At 42.0% G+C, this 17,293-nt stretch overlaps 1 protein-coding gene across 3 annotated transcripts in view; it reads left to right on the top strand.

Moving 5' to 3' along the window:
• Positions 1-592: 592 nt before the first annotated feature.
• ptk7b (protein tyrosine kinase 7b) overlaps positions 593-17,293 on the top strand; it is an 85,880-nt gene continuing 69,179 nt past the window's right edge. Inside the window, exons 1-3 of one of the 3 annotated variants that reach the window (XM_054798625.1) lie at positions 604-695; positions 803-880; positions 987-1,125. In XM_054798625.1, coding sequence (XP_054654600.1) covers positions 1,029-1,125 — 97 coding nt within the window. In that variant the 5' untranslated portion in view covers positions 604-695; positions 803-880; positions 987-1,028. Of the gene's footprint in view, positions 1,126-17,293 lie in introns of all 3 variants that reach the window. The other 2 variants (XM_054798624.1, XM_054798622.1) reach the window with 2 other exon arrangements.

Raw genomic sequence — 17,293 nt, 5'->3', positions numbered from 1 at the left:
AAAAATTCTATTTTTGTTATATTTACAATATCTTTGAAACTTAGTGCTTAATTGTGGTGATGAATCAGCAGGTTTGCAGCTTTGAGGAACTGGTTTGACTACATTCGGTGCAGTATGACTTTGTGCCAGAAGGTGGGAGTGTTGTCATTTTTAAGGAATTCTCCCGGACCCTGCGGCGTAAAAGAAAGCAGTGTGAAGCAAGCATAATGAAAACGTTCGAATGTATGATTGATTAATGGTATTGTGAAATACAACATTGACAATTTTGTTAATTTATATTCTGACCCAATGGTTTTTGGGTATATAATGTAAACTAAACCGTAAAGCAAATACACATTCAAACAGCGTTTTTAAAAAACGACGGTATGTGCGGAATCGGCAAATGAAACGGTTTTGACTTGTTTCTGCTAATATAGTAAATCAGATATGTTTTAATTAATGTTTATGATATATACGTGGTATGCATTGTACTTCTATGCAGTATTTTGTGAAAGCGTAGTGGTAAATTGGAATTCACCGTTTTGTATTTTGAAAGTCCAAACAGGAAATGGATTGTCTTGTTAGTGGGCGTTTACGATGTTGTAGAAACACTACTGTGAGTGGGAGGAAGCCAACTTGGAAACAACGCGGAGCGAAACTCCCTCTCGCTTCAGACTCGAGTGACTCGGTGGTCAGAGCCTGTGGACCAGCGTTAGGTAACTGCACACACCGGGTTGTACTGACGGCGGCCTGACTTTACAACTACGCAATTTTTTTGGTTCGCTTCAAACTTTCGGCGCGTCTTCATCTGTCGTGCTCGAAGGTCGTGTGCCCTGGGAGCCAAGCGACCGTCCCGCATGTGTCCGTCTTGCTCCCGCTAGCCGTCCTCTCCAACAACCAGGTGAGATCCACGTCCGGCTCCCCTGGAACCTGCATAGGTAACGGCGGGTAGTTGTCTTGAGCGGTTCCCTTTCACGCTCCCACCCCGCTTCACGGCTCCCCTGTAGCCGGGGAGCAGCACACCGGAGCCGCCGAGCTCAAGGACCGTCATGGATCTAACAAGAGAGGCCGAGGATCGACGGGGGGAGAGCGGGAGAAAAGTACGACTGAGTCCCATGTACGCCCTCGCTATCATCAGCCTCCAAGGTTGGTAGAAAAATTACTACACTCTTCCACTGAACTATCAACTATAACTAAAATGCATGCATGTTAATAGTGTACTAACATCACTTGCGCTCTTACTGTGAAAGTTTAGATTGGGTCATTTATATAATCACCTTCATTTTACACCTCTGAGGAGCTTATACTTCCAACAATGAGGCTTGCATAAGCTACACTTTTCTATTACAGGGCTTGGAATGAATACTATCTACCAAACTCCGATTTAAAGTGCATTTCAATGCAGTTAGTTTGGGGGAGGGGTGTTTTTCACCTTTTCTGGAAGCGAACCTATGGTTGTTGGTTGATTTCACTCTTGTTGTGTTTGCTTCGGTTAAACCGAACTCGAGTGCGTTTGCTTTATTAGTGCGATTTGTTTGTGCAACTGTGAACGCAATCAACCGAACCCTGGTGCGTACCAAACAATGGTGGTTTAACACTTGAACATCTGCACTGGGGAGTTCACTTACAAGCGGGCCGAGAACGCTTGCGAGATCGACTCTGGTGCAGTGCTTTACGCTTGAGCTGAAATGCGAACGCTATACGGAACAAAGGCGAGATTTTAACAATGTAATTCGGCATATGTGCTTGTTTGTTTTCCTGGGCTCATTTTGCTCATTATTAAAATTCCCACATGGGCTGTGGCATTTGGCTTTGCGATCATTGATTTTCCTCCTAATTTTTAGTAAATCACCTTGCATTGCGCGTCATGAGGCTCCTTTGCTGCACTGTGTGTATACATACAGTATACTGTATAAAAGAAAATATGACAGTCCGTTCTCTCCCTTTGTTTGTGTGCCAGGGTACTCTTTAAAAGTCTATTACAGAAGCTTTTGGCAGAATATAAAAATTACCAATCTATTTAACCCAGGAACTGGCATTTGGGTTGGGGATATTTATGCTACATCACGTAATAACTCGCAAAAGCAGCACAATCATGTCTATACTTTATTTATGCATATGTTCTTACTGTGCAACCTTTGGGTCTATGACAAAAGAAAAATCTGTGTCAACACTAAGCAAACCTCACCAAAGTCCACATCAAGTATCTTACCTTTGGTCCGGACCAGGATACCGAATCACAGGTGTGAACGCAGCCTAAAAGATGATCTCACCTGGAAGTAATTATAAGTGGAAAAAGACTCTCGTCACTCATGCATTCATTTATTCATTCATTTTCTACGCCGCTTGTCCTCACTAGGGTCGCGAGTTTCTCATCACTCAATTAGACAGAAATAAGGTAGAAGTGGTCGGATGGATCTACAGTTGTCATGGTAAGCAAGGTCATGCTGGATGAGAGCGCGCTTCCATGCATCACTGAGCTCAGCCTCATAGTTTTGGGATGTAACGGTGCTACATGCAGGAACGTTGGGTTTACAGAAATGTTAGATTTTAGAAAACGAGTAGGAAGACGCGGAGCTTATTTAATCAATATACAATATACAGCTTATTTTGCTTTGTGTTAAAATGGTCACTATTATCAGAACTCCACGCCACGCGTTTCCATTTGCACGAGGCGTCGGCACAGCCGTGGTCGTCAAAATGGCCGAAAATGGCCTCTAAATTTAAGTATGCCTGCGTGCCGCCCCCCTGCAGCCTCCTCATGGTGCCCACTTTGGGATGAATGTGTGCTCTGTGTGCAGACAGCAGGGGAGTCGGCGGCTGCTCGGGGTTTGTGTTTATAAGGTGCCTAAATAGAGCCAAGCTAGGTACCACCATGACGGGGGGGGGGTTGCCCACTTTAGGAATGTCCTTTTTTTTTTTTAAGGGCTCCCTTAATGTGTGAAAGCTAAATGGGCGGTTAAACCGAGCGTCCTTATCGGCCATACAACGTATGTGTCTGGTGATCTTCTAAAGGGAGTAAATATTTTTTGTGTTTTTACAAGGTGTACTCACCTTTTTTCTATATTGGCGCCAACCAACACGGTGCTGTTAATGTTTCTTTCACAGCCAATGAAAAAGTCACTTCTGGCGTTCTGGCCATACTCTTAATGCAACATCGTCCTTCCTTCACCTCGTCAGCACGCCATCTGTCTTCCACATGACGTCCTGCTTGCCTTGTCATTCCATCACAGGAGTGTTTGTGTGTAATAAGGTGCAAGGTGTCCGCTGAACCTCCGCTTTGAACATCTCACTACTTGAACTATTACGAAAGGCTTTTAATGACTTAGTAATCTCAAGGTTATTTTAAAGGAAGTTATGCTCTATGTGCCATTTTTATTCAAATGCGGTTGCAAATACCGTTGGGTTATTGTTATATTGCAGTGGGTTGTACGTATTAGTGTTGAAAAGGTCGGCGGTTTTTAGAAAACCGGCTCTTTTGGCTCTGCTCACAAAAAAACAACGTATCTTTCACCTCCCAAATGTCTCCATCATTTTTTTGTTGCTTAAATTGATTTCTAACCAAAATACAGTTGTCCCTCTTTTATCACGGTTCATTGGTTCCAGAACCAACCGATAAGTGAATTTTCGCGAAGTAGCATTCAATATTAATATTTTATTTTTATAAGTATTTTTGTACTTAGAGCACAGAAAAACTCCAAAATATTGTTTTTACCATTATTAGAGCATTGTAGACATCGAATAACACCCCTATAGTCACCTTTACACTTGTATTACCCAATATAGTAGACATAATAATGGAACATAAGCCATCCTGGACATAAATAAGATATACTCTCACATTGCCATGGACACGTACTTCCTGTGGTGGCTATTGTCTCATCAAAGTAACGTTACTGTCGCCGAGTGACCAATGTAGAACAAGCAAGAGAACACACGCAGTGAACATTCACACAGGAGCTGCTGTCGGCCCCTCTCTGCACTGCTAACCCGCTCTCAGCTAACAGTCAACTCTCGCTAGCTGATGTCACACACGTCACCTCCCAGGAGGCCCTTCTTAAAGGCGCACACAAGTCACAGATATTCGTCATATCACGTCTTTTGAATGCCTTATATTAGTATTTTTGTTCATTTAGCCATTTTTATGCTCGAAAATGCTGAATTTTGGCCAAGAAAACATACAAGTTGCTTAAATATGCATTTTTTTTTACTAATAATAGCCATAGTCTACCGTGAAACAGCGATCATTAATTAATTTTTGAAAAACCGTGATAGAGTGAGAGTGCGATGTTCGAACCGTGATGTATCGAGGGCCGACGGTATGTGTGGAATTTATTTCTAATGTAAAATAGAATTTTTGTAAATGCTTGTTTATATGGCTGTGTTTTTATGCTCAACACGGAGCAGATTTCAATAAAAAATGAATTGTACAACACAAAAAGAAAGACCCATGTCAATTGGCTTACAGTCCAATCTGATTGTGTGAATTATTTGGAAATTTCCAACTATTTACAGCGAAACAACACAAGATTATCAAAACATTACACAACCAAATATAAATAAAAATGTGCAAAATTAAAAGAAAAGGCAGCTTCCAGGCAACCGCTTTTGCTGGTCCTTATCAGAAATTAACCTTCAGAAACCCAAAGTCCCTCAACTGTTGTTTTCTGCTGCTCATTTTCGTCACCTTTCCAGCTTCCTTGCGTGTAATCCCTCCCCTTCACGACACGTACGCCACCCCACACATTTTGACCAATCACGTGCGGCGTTAACAGAAGAAAAGAGCAAAAAAAACCCTCAACAAATTCAAAAAGCCGGCTCGCATCGTTCATCTGAACATTTTGTTCGCGATCGACACATCACTAGGACGTACATAACAGTTGTGTCATATAAAGATCTGCTGAATGACGTTTGAAAGTGACAACTGTCCTGTTGCAGTTGGGTGGCGGTCCTGCGCATGGACATGCTCACGGAAATGGACCACATGGAAATGTTTGAGCTTTATTGTCCAAGGCAGACATCAGTATTATAGTCAGTCAGGCTGTGGATAAGCAAGGCGAGTTGCACTTGAGGAGCTGAGCGTGACAACAAAACAAAGTCTGGAACAGAGAGAACCCGCTGAATAGAAGTAATTAAGAAGCTGTGTGTGTGTACATCACAAAGTGTGTTTTTTTTAACCAGTTGCATGGATGGTGAGGCCAGAGGAGGATTTCCCAAGCTCTTCCATGGCTCTTGTTTCTGGTCATTTATCAAACAGTATTTATTCAAGTTCAGGTGAAACCTTTTTGAACTTGAGAGTCCACGTTTTTTCCCCTCCACACGGAAGATATACGGGGTGTGCTCTCAGTCCTTTATGACGGACCCGTTCCCAAGGGAGGATCCTCTTGCACCCGATCCGAGGTTCCAATCATGACGGCCCGCTCTCTTTGGGTTTCTTGTCATTTTGAAACTGATGCGTCCCTGTCTCCTCTTGTTTTTCGTCCTCTGTCCTCCAGGTTGTGACCTTGAAATCAATCCAGGTCTTCCGTCTTTTAAGGATGTTGAGATTGGTTAAGTGATTTTCTTTGAAAGGCGTAACGGAGCCTGAAAGGCACAGTGTGTGTCCTTAAATTTTAATCAAACATGCCTCCATTTGAGCCCACGTTTGACTCGGCGGATATGTTACACTCGTGCTCACATCTTGTCTTCATTTAAAGACCTCACAAGACTTCCTGAGACTTCCAGGTATGCAAACGTTTGGCTTCAAAGAGTCTAGTTTGCTTCTTTCTGGCAGGATACTCGCTTGTTTGACAACTGCAGTGAAATATTAAAGCCTTTATATAAAATTAAGTGTTCCATAAAAAACTATGGCGTGCTATTAAACATGAGGGGATGATGGGACGTGAATGGCGTTGCACAGTGGCTAAAGTTTTCAAAGCTGTAAAATTTCTGGCACATTTATTCAGAAATCTGAAATCTCTGTACTCTCAACAAAGCCAAAGAAATGACTGCTAGCGCGCTTTAAATGATGATTGCTGCACCTAATGACCCGTGCTGCTGGCTCTTGATTCTGTGCTGGCTCTGGATCCTGTGGTTGTGATTAGAGTCGGGCCCCGTAGATCTCTCTTTCCTTGCGGGTCTATTTGGCCCCTGTTGTTGCCAGTCTTGTCTGGAAGGATCTTTGTTGTTTATTGACTCGGTGCCTGCTTGCAGCTCTGTCTCCCGTCTGGCCCGCACTGGTAGAGCTGAGCCAATCCTCCACCTCTGCCGACTTTGCAGCGTTGTCGGTGTTCTCTGCCTTGTTATTATTTTCCTTCCAGCTGTTCTAAATCATGTCCAATTATTTGCAACCACGCTTCAGCATTCAGTATTTCACGCCAGAGGAGCTATGCAATTAAGCAAAGTCCTAAACCGCTCTTCTTCATGCTGCCAAGACACATGATCTCATTCTAAACAATTCCTTTTTTTTTCCCACAAAACAACTTCTTCGGTCCAAGACAACCTCTACCGATGGAAAGTATTTTCACATTTTTATACATTTGTATTTACAGTGTTCCCTCGCTCTATCGCGCTTCACCTTTTCACGTATTCGCTGTTTCTCAATTTTTTTTTGTGCTTCTGAATTTTTTATTACAGCGTATGAACGCTGTTACAGGCCGAGCCTGGCCCTTTAAGAAGAATTGCATTGTGGCAAGTTCAGTGCCTATCTCTTCCCTCTCTGTGTCTGTGCCGTCCACTGTTTTCTGCGTCCTGATTGGCTGTAGATCACGGTCAATCAATCTCCGTCGTGCCGTCCTGCCATGTCTCCTGTGTCATCGCAAGCTTGCTTGCTTGTTTGCTAGTGTGTTAAAATGGTCACTATATTCATCGCCTTGGCACCTACCTGGGCATGGAGACATAACTGCACTGTTGACAAGCCCCTCCCGGCAGTTTTTTAGTTTTAGTTTAGTTTATTAAGGACAATGTGCAGTTTCATTAAAAAGATATCTGCACCAGATTTAGCTCAAAGCTAATCTCCATCTGCAGCACGTTGTTCAAGCACCCCTTTGTCAACTTGTTCCTCTAGCTTTTAATGTGCGATTAGCTTTTTCTGTTTTCTTCATTGCAATTAGAATATCCTCCGCTTTTCGCCAGGCCCTCACAAGTTTCTCATTCACTCCAAACTTTTTTTCTGCCGTTTTCGGCTGCATATTTCACTACTTGCAGCTTGTAATCGGCAGAGTACAATTTTCTTTTTGGGGTCATTTGTGTTTCGTCTTTATCAGTTGTCTTTATAAGTGCCGTGAACAGGCACACAAACGGAACCACGTGACACTCCAAACCATAGAAGAAGAAGGAACAGATGCGTATAAGTCCATCGTCTTCAGCGTACGAGAAGTGGAATTACTTCTGCGAGTCATTATGGTGCATCATAAAATATCAGGAGAATGTCGACTAAGGTGAGTTATGTCCGTCGAAGTATTCAGATATTTACGTTGGCTTTTCGTCAAAGCTCACTTCTGGTCTAGCGGCGGCGGTCGAGGCGGTGGTGGGTCGGTGACATCATCGTTCCCCTATTGCCTGTATACACGGCCACTCTGGAAGCCGTTTTCAAAAAATCTGGTCATCCAGACCGCCGTTCCCGTGTGGATGAGAGGCTGAAACGCTAAAATACTTTGCCGTTTTGACCTGAAAATGTTTCTGTGTGGATAGCACCTCAGTTGTCTTTATGTGAACAACAAGCTGCAGCACACAGTACAATGGGAAGTCAGTGTTCAACCACTACTCTGTTATCTCAAATGGATTCAGATGACGTGTTTCAGGAATCTGTGTGTGTTTCTGTCTTCAAGCTGCTTTTTCAATACTGTGGTTGTGATGTGTGTGTGTGTGTGTGTGTGTGTGTAGTCAGCTTTGTACACTTTTGTTTTTTCATGTTGTTGATGGTTAGTTTTAGATTTAATTGAGATTTTCTTCATTTATAAAGGGACAATGCATATTAATGAACATTTGACATGTAAATATGTGAGATTGTAGCCAATGGCTAATTTCCATCTCCAGTCCCTGGGCAGGTTGATGTTAAAATTAAGGACGAACACATAAAAAAAACAAAAAAAACACAGAATAGCAATATTAAATAAAATATAGAGCTCATGCCATATCTGCTGTTGTGGATTACACGCTGCCTCAAATTTATTTTCTACACTACACAAATACATAAAACCATTAGTGAGATTCATATTTCATAGTTTACACCAGTTTTGACCCTCAAGTTGCCATTTTTTGAAGGCCTCATTAAATGAAGCTTGCGTTGCCAGTTCCCTTATATTCGCAGGAATTGTGTTGTAGGTATGACATGCCTGATATGAACATGAGTTTTTTTAAACAGTCCCCCCCCCCAGTTGTGCTGTTGGTTTCTCTTTACAAAGCTTTTGAGAGCAGCAATTTTGTATACAAGAACTTGATTTAAGTTTTCCCAATTGAGTAGATTTTATTTCTGTAGTATTCTGTAATCATGGTACATGGTGGGCCTTATACTGTACAGCAGGGGTGTCAAACTCGTGCCATGGAGGGCCGAGACACTGCAGGTTTTCTTTCCAGCCGGTCACTAAAAGCAGGTGATTTTAATGATCAACACCTTCAGTTTGAGGGAAGGAGCTCATCATTTAAATCACCTGCTGAAGAAACTGGTTGGAGAGAAAACCTGCAGCGTCTCGGCCCTCCATGGCACGAGTTTGACACATGTGCTGTACAGTATCTAGTGTTTTTAGTGCTTTCTTTGCAAGTGGCTTCTACCAGTTTAAGTATGGACGCATTTGTCAGTGTCCAATTTGTATTATAATCACTATTATTTGCATATGTGTGGAGGGAGAGTTAGAGACTGGTTGAGACAGTCCATCATATTTTTTGGCATTTTACATTTCCGAAACATAAAACATTACGCCTCCACCTCTGTTAGTTGTGATGGTCTGTATTTAAAAAAAAAAAAAAAAAAAAAGTTATCATATATCGTCTCCAACGGTATTAACAACAAATCTGCTGTTTCCGGATCATTTCTCAGCTATTAGCGATAACATCATATCAGGTTCTTTCAGACACTATTAGAACTGATGTTAATCTGATTTCCCTTCAGATATCACGCACTGCTGTAAATCTTTACGACAACAGTCTCCCTGCAGGTGTGAGTCGCCTCAGAGTGCAACACAATCCTTGTTTTGTTCCCACAGTGATGCCAAGCATGCAAGCAGCGGCACTGCTGCTGCATTCAAATGCTCCAGATCGAAACGTGCAGGAATGCCAAATTTGGCGTCCTCCCATTTAGAAAGGGAGGGTGGAAATAAAGGGCAGCAGGAGAGGAGAAAGGCGTCTGGCATGTCCTTGCATAATCCCGGCAGCCATTAACTCTTTGTGTCCTGAAGCTGAATGAACTCATCATAGCAACGGGCCACAGGCAGAGCGACACCAGAGCTCTTCTTGGTCGGCCTGCCGTTCCTCCCCACCACACCAGCACCATTTAAACAGAGTGAAAAGGCCACCGACGTTTAATTGGAAGGACCTTCAACTTTGTTTGATCTCGGGGTGCACAGGGTCAACTGGCCAGCACTGACCCTGTCAAAGACCCAGTTGGTGTTTGGAGAGCATGTCCTCCCGTCTGTGTCTACTTAACATATTCACCACTATACTTACACTCAAAAATATAAACGCAGCACCCTTGTTTTCTCCCCCCAAAATAAAACTAAAAAGGCACATTTTTGAGTAGCCTTTTATTGTGGCTAGTCTAAGGCAGTGGTTCTCAACTGGTTCGGCTGCGGGACCCACCGTCACCCCTCAGTGACAATTTGTGATCCAAAACGCCATCCCTCCATTTTTTTATGCGGCTGGTCCTCACTAGGGTCGCGGGGGTATGCTGGTACACCCTGGACTGGTCGCCAGCCAATCGCAGGGCAGATATAGACAATGAACCGTTCACTTTCACATTCATACCTATGGAAAATTTTTGAAGTCACCAATTACGCTAACATGCATGTTTTTGGAATGTGGTAGGAAACCGTAGTAACCAGAGAAAACCCACGCACGCACGGGGAGAACATGCAAACTCCATGCTAACCAGTAGGCCACTGTACGGCCATTTTTAGGGACTTTTTTCCCCAACACAATGTGAGCTGCGGACTATTCTCTCGCGGATATCTGCAGCGTTATATGAGTCGGACACTCGATGTCCTTCCTCTCCCACTCAAGCTTAACAGTCGCCCAGAAACAAGCAAATAGTGCAGACAAGAACGTGAGGTGCATTCACAGACATTGGGTAATTACAATATTTTGAATTTTTTTTTTCTCAGGCAAAGACCCGCGACCCCCTGAAAACAGCTCCATGACCCACAATTGGGTCCCTACCCAGCAGTTGAGAACTGGTCTAAGGCACACCTGTGCAGTAATCATGCTGTCTAATGGTGGATGGGTTATCTGTATACTTTCAATGCAGTCCATACCTCATAGTGTTACTGTACATATCACTTGTTTTAATCCACCTCAAAAGGATACCAAGTACCACAATAACGACAGCGGGAGTATTTTGAATTGAAACTGCACAGCTTGGTTTAAACGTGATTTTCCACTGTGTGATGGAGTCAGCATGGTGTCTGCCGTGTGGTTTTTGTCATCGCAGGTAGGATTGGTTGGATGTGAACCAAGTTTCACAGTGCTGCTTGTTTTTGTTTTTTTTAAGACCTTTGTATTTCTTAGGTCACTTGTCTTTGTTCGTATCCCCTGAAAAGCATTGCTTGTCTCAGGCTGTTGCCCTGCTAATGTTAAGACAGGAGACGCTTGTTAGTAACACAGCTATTCTTAAAGCAACAAGCTCATATTTCTTTTAGGTAGTACTGCACTTTTATATGATTTGATGTTGCATGTATCATCTTCAATGGCTGGAAAACTATCAGGGAGAGAAAAAAAACGCCAAAAAAACAAAAGGCCTGCTGTGGTTTTGTACTTCAGCCTTTGCTGGCTGGACTAGTTACATCTTTGAACAAAACACTGCAGTTGTTCTGAATTATAGTTTGTGCGAGGGACCTTGTGGGAAAACCTCTTGCTTTGAAACCATTTGCTGCTGTTAAACTGCTTAGATTCGTGTGGTTTGATTTACCCTCCTAACTCATTTCCACCTTTTTCTGCAACACAAAGGGTCATCAGTCGATCTTAATTTTCATTTCCCAGTGCAAATTAAAATATGCACGGTTAACATGATGTAAATAGATAATAATCGGTAATTGGCCAATGTTGGCTGATTGACGTCGATGTCAACACCTATTTTTCACCAATACAATGCAGGTAATGTGGTGTTTTTTCTTAGAAATGAATAATAGGGCTAGACCGATTGCTCGGCTGGCCGATCTGCGAATCTTAAATTGGCAACCGCTAAAAGAACTCTGACACTGAGGGGGCATGTGAAAGTAAATGTCTTAACCCTTTAGGGGCCAGAGGGTTTTTTTTTTTCATTTTGACATTACTATTTCAAAAGGTTGTAGCTTGAAAATGGTTAGAGATAAAGGCATGCCGTAAATTTGAAAAATCATCAGTATGACCCAAAGTTTGTGATGGGAGTAAAGTATAGTACTCATCTAATTTGCATATCATGGCATCACCAGGCTCAGAATTTGTCAGATCCCACTCATCGATACCACTCATCAACAGGCTCATCAAATGTTTGATCCACTTGTGATGTTCTTCCTCATCTCTCAATCAAACCCAGCCATCATCATCGACAGCGGGATCTTGAGCACCACTGCTGCCTCAACCGCTATTATTACAGCTCTCATTCATCCAGGTCATTGTATTCTCAGGTCATATCTATCTGTTAGCCTTCCTTTTTTTTTTTTTTACATTCCCGCTACATCATTGTGCTTTTGGCAGTTACGTATATCTTTAAGTTTTTTCACCCAGCAGCATTAACATTTTATGTCCAGCATTGTTCTCTACTAGTCCAAAGTAATTACTACAACAGAGAAAGAAACTCATTGCCCCGCAAGTTATTTTTTTTGGTGGTTGTAATAATGCAAAACAAGCTCCTCATCCTCTGCTCTGGCTGTGGCTGCTCTGCTCGCACTCTGTTTCACCTTTCCTGGCTTCTTTTCAATTTGTTCGCTCTAGCTTCACAAACCATAGCATCAAGTAGATCCTTTTAAACCTCACCCTGCTTTCGGCTGCCCTCGATTTACACCTCCCTCGGAGTGTACGTCAAGCTCCATCACATCACAACCACAATGGTGGTCTTTTTCCTGGTAGTTTCCTAATACGAACTCATGGTATACTGCTTCTTAATTTGTGTTGGATGGACATACTTCCAATCAAAATAGTTTAGTTTGGGTTTTTTTCACATAAATGGTCTGTGTCGAGTCCTTCACCAGCTTTCATGCAAAGGTGCTTCCTGTTTGTCTTGCATTCTTCCCTCTGTCCTTCCTCACCATTGTATCCCGAGTGATGGAGAGGGATGTTATTGTTTTATGCAAAACTGCTATGCTGTCAGTTATCTGTTTCATGTGTTTATCATGAATATTCAGAATTGTTCCTTTTTTTGTTTTTGCTCTGCAGTCTACTTGATAAACATGACTTTTGCTTTTTGAAAAAAAATGTGAGGGTTTTCATGTAGAATGATTTTGCCACATGGTTTCAAAAGTTATTTTTAAAAGAAGAGTAAAACGCTGAGGATTAGGGGATTCATGATGTCGGACGTGTGTATTTTTGTTTAAATCTGAACAAGAGGCTGAGTGTAAAACTTGTCATGCACAGTTTCCCGTGCTGGCACAGAACCGGGGAAGTTTAATACAACCAAACTCAGAGCAGCATCACGCGGGAACTCCCACGGGACGACAAGAAGTCATTAGCTACAACAGAAAACCTCTCTATATTATGCCTAGCGCCACTATATGGTGGATAAAACTATACCCCAGATGCTTAAAGAAGGAAATGGTTTCGTTTTTTTTTTTACATAATAAGTATGAATGGTTCATGCTGATATCAGTATCGGGCGATATTCAAGGCTGCAATATCTGTATCGGATCAGAAGTGAAAAAGTTGTATTGGGGTACCCCTATTAATGATCAAAGAATTAGTTGTTTTTGAATATCATTTTTAGACATAGAAGACTTTCTTTCAATTGTCTGGATTCTTAACTGTTTTAGATCTTCGAGTTCAACTCACGAAAGATGGGAGCAAAACGCTATTTTTGTTGAGTGTAGCTGATACTGAATGTGCCTCTGCTGGCTGCAACCAAGTATTGCACACCATTGCTTCAAGACACAAGTAACCATCAAGTCCACATAGCTGACCAAATCTGATTGCCATTCCCACTAAAGGCTAAATATTTTTGGGCTAAGTCGACCTGACAGATGTTTTTGTTCCATGTGCAGACACATCGCACCATATCATTTGTACATTGCCTGTTTTTACAACAAAATGTATGTCTTTAGTAGCCCTTTTTGGGTGATACATACATTCTTCACATTGTTACGAGGAGCAGCAGGTCAAATTCCTACAATGGACAAACATACTACAATGGAGCGCTCTGTGCAGGTGCTTGAGCTCAGGGCATCATGTCCTCATTTCCTGTCCTCATCAACAGGTGACGATGGACGCTACAGTGCTGTGTCTGACATCAATGCTCCCCAGGTGCCCCTACTGGTCAGATGAAACGGGAAGTATAGATTTTGTTGTGGCCGTTTCCTCCCTGTGTTACGTCACAGCGGATAGGGTTCTCTGCAGGGGTCCTCTTTGTTCCACACGCCACCATCCCTCTTACCTTCATCCAGGTCCAAGCCTAGTCAAAAGGCCAGAGTCTCACCTTCCTCATCGTAAACCATGTGGTCTGAGGTTTCTGCTCAGTGCGTGTGTGGTCAGAATGGAGGGCACAAGTAGTGGTCTCCCCAGAGGGTCCGGACAACAGGCTCCGGAGATGGCGGTTGTGTGTTTGGCTGTTGGCTTCCTGTGGTGCAAATGTGAGCTCTACACTGTCGGACACACACAAACCTCACCGCCTCAGGAATTTTGAAAATATGTCAATGCACACTCACAGCAAGCAGGCTATCGTGTGTATATGTGTGTGTGTTGCTTTGGTATCTGTGTTTGTTGGCTAGCATCCGCAGAGCAGTTGGTGGTAAAGTGTGTCAGTGTAGTGCCCACTGTGTACAGAAACGTGTATGTTTAAATACGTTAACATTCAGTTTTAACAAATTATTACAGTTTTCATTCTATTTCTTTTCTGTTTTCACTAATGATTAGAGATTGAATTATTGGCTATAATTAAGACTAATGCCTGCAGCCAATAGCATATGGTTAGCTTTTATCAAATAATATGTTAATTGATTTTTTTGCATTCTCTGTGAAACCACAAGCATAGCACATTTATTATACCCATGTAATATAGAGGAGTATTTGATGGAAATAGGAGATTTATCGGTCTACGTCCAATTTGCGCCCAAAATTGTAAAAAAAAAAAAAAAAAGAAATCCCAGAAACAATGGAAATGCAAATAATTAATTCTAGGGTTCAAATGGTTGCCATCATAAAACCTTAAGGCTGAAAAAATATGTTAATTGCAATCAATATTAGTACATACTCACACTAGGCCATTTGTACTGTGAAGTACCCGTGGAGCGTTCGCTCATCAGCATGAACATTCCGTGGGTTTTTACTTTTGCATCATTTTGAATCTTTCAATTTATTTATATTATAAAATGTGTCTATCATATAAAAACGTGCAAGGAGCGATGACATTACAGGAATTCAATGTTGTGTCGTATGTATGCAATTGGGCCACCTCTTCTAATTGTACCGAGCTTCAGAGCACCAACACGAGCTAAACGGGCCCAAGCATGGTACGATTGGCCTGGTACATGCACGACCTGAAACACTCAAGTCTTAACTTGACAGCCTTTGGCTTTCAGAGGTTCTATTGTTGTAAATTTCAAAATTTGTTACATTTTGTCAGTATTTAATCAGGTCTTTGTTGTGTTTTTTTTTTTTTTTTTTACAGTTTATATAATTGGACCAGTGTACTTTTGTTTTTGTGCTGTGACTGTCCCCTTGGCTCATGTCTTTCTGGATGTTTTCCCGCACGACGTCTTACTCTGCTTTTGTGCATGTTCTTCCTAGCTTGTCATTTCGGGTGAAGCGAAGAAAAGGTTAGTGTGAAAGATACACCCCTGCCTTCCAAACAGCAGCAGGAGCTCCATCTTAAATTGGGGTCAGGTGACACACAAGCCACGGGTGAACCTCTGCCTTGCTCTTGCTTCCTTTGTCTTCTCTTTTTTCCTTCCGACCTCGCACATTTGACATGATTTATCCTTGTTGGAGCGCTATGAAGGGAAATCACAAATCTTCAACTGTAAAGCGGCAAGGCTGTCCGGGAAAACCTTTCAGTTGGCCTTCGCTAAATATCTGTCGAGGCATCAGTGTTCGCGACACCGGCTCACTCCTCCCTCTGCATACCGTCTTGCAGAGCATGACGTGGCTGTAGTACTTATGTGGTACAGTAATCCCTCATTTATTGCGGTTAATTGGTTCCAGACCTAACCTTGAGAAGTGAATTTCCTTGAAGTAGAATTCCTTCTTTATAAAGTGAATATTTTTGTAGTTGGAGCATAGAAAACTTGTTTACGACCGTGTAAATACATTGTTAGAGCCATCTAGGCATGAACTCGGCACCCCTATAGTCACATTTAGGCCATGTCCACACGGAATTGTTCCTGGGACACCAAACTATAGAAGAAAAAAGAAAGCATGTGCATAAGCCCGTCTACTTGGGCTTGTTTAGACCGACGACAAAGTGGAATTACTTCTCCAAGTCATTTTGGAGTATAGGACAAAATGTCAGAGTATGTCCACTGGGGTGAGTCATGCCAGTTGAAATATTCAGATATCATGTTAGGGTGTCGGCTAGTCACTTCTGGTCACGTGATGGCGATGGGGCGGTGACGTAATCGTTCTCAGAAAGTAGCGGCTTCGTTGTCTACACGGCAACGACAAGCCAGCGTTTTCAAATTTTTCCACTCTGGAAGCCGTTTTGAGAAAATACTGTTTCAGGGCACCGAGAACGCAGTTTCCGTGTGGATGAACGGCTGAAACAATAAAATACTAACAGTAGCAGTAGCCCATGTTTTTATTAGGGATTTTTTATTAGGAATTAGGAAAATTACTGACACCTAGTGACCAGTTTAGAATACTACATATCATTTACAGCGTCTTTGAATGCATCTTCTGAATGCCTTATGCTGTATTTGTATTTTACTTCATTTAGCCATTTTTATGCACGGAAATGCTTAATTTAGGCAGAAGAATATGTAACATTTGGTTAAATATGCTGATTTTTTTTGACTACCAACAAGGAATGGTCATAAGTATGTTTCGTAAGCAAGATCAAATAGCTCTACCTCGGAGAAAAGTTATTCTTTTATGATTCATTCAGTGGGGAAAAAAACCCAGCATGGGCACAACTTGACAAGACGTCTAATTTTGTATAGTTTATGAGGCTATTAATGATTTAGCAAGCGCTACTATTCATAAACCTAAATCAATGTTGCTGTGGATGTCCTGCAGCTTTTCCTCCTTTTGTTTGATCTTTTTTTCTGGCACTGTGACTCCAACCAAAACTCCAAGGCTGTTCAAAAGGCATTAAACATGAGTGGGTTCTCTTGTGCATGGAAATGGTGGGAGACATTTACAGAATATGCTGCCAGACCTGAGCCTCCCACAGCTGCAGGCCCCACACACCCACCAGTCCCCCCTCCCCTTGAGAAATCTTTTCATTTCACTCATTTGGGATCTTTTAAAATGTTTGGATTTATTTAGGTCATGGTTCCTTAATCTGTGCCAGTGACGGATTTATTTAAGTAAGACTACCTTATTATGCAATGGGTACACAAGTAACTACATGTTGACATCCTCTGTTTTACAACTTTGTTCAAATGTATTGGTTAGTAATAGTAACAGTACTTAATATCTCAGCATACTATATTTTGTCATAAGTTGAGCGTCATTCTTCCTATGACGTTGCAAAAGTGAATCATTTGAATCAATAGAAACTGTTGTTTATATTATGGAATGAGGTTGTTGTTATCGATGAGGGTGCACATACAGTATTATAATCAATTGGAGGGTGCCCGGTTACATAAAGTGTCGTCTAAGACCATTGATTTTTGTAGTTCTTAGTGGTTTTGAGAAAGCGCAGTGTTGTCATGCTGCTAAGAAGCTGACATTTTCACCACAGAAATAACATATTTGTGGTTTGACTGCACCCACAGTTTCAAAATGTTAGTATAAAGCAAGACAGACTTTCATTGTGCCTCACAACATGCCCTCGTGAAGA

This window comes from Dunckerocampus dactyliophorus, chromosome 14 (genome assembly GCF_027744805.1).
Source record: "Dunckerocampus dactyliophorus isolate RoL2022-P2 chromosome 14, RoL_Ddac_1.1, whole genome shotgun sequence".
Classification (NCBI taxonomy): domain Eukaryota; kingdom Metazoa; phylum Chordata; class Actinopteri; order Syngnathiformes; family Syngnathidae; genus Dunckerocampus; species Dunckerocampus dactyliophorus.
Note: the sequence above shows the minus strand (reverse complement) of the source record. Positions and strands in the feature narration are given on the sequence as shown.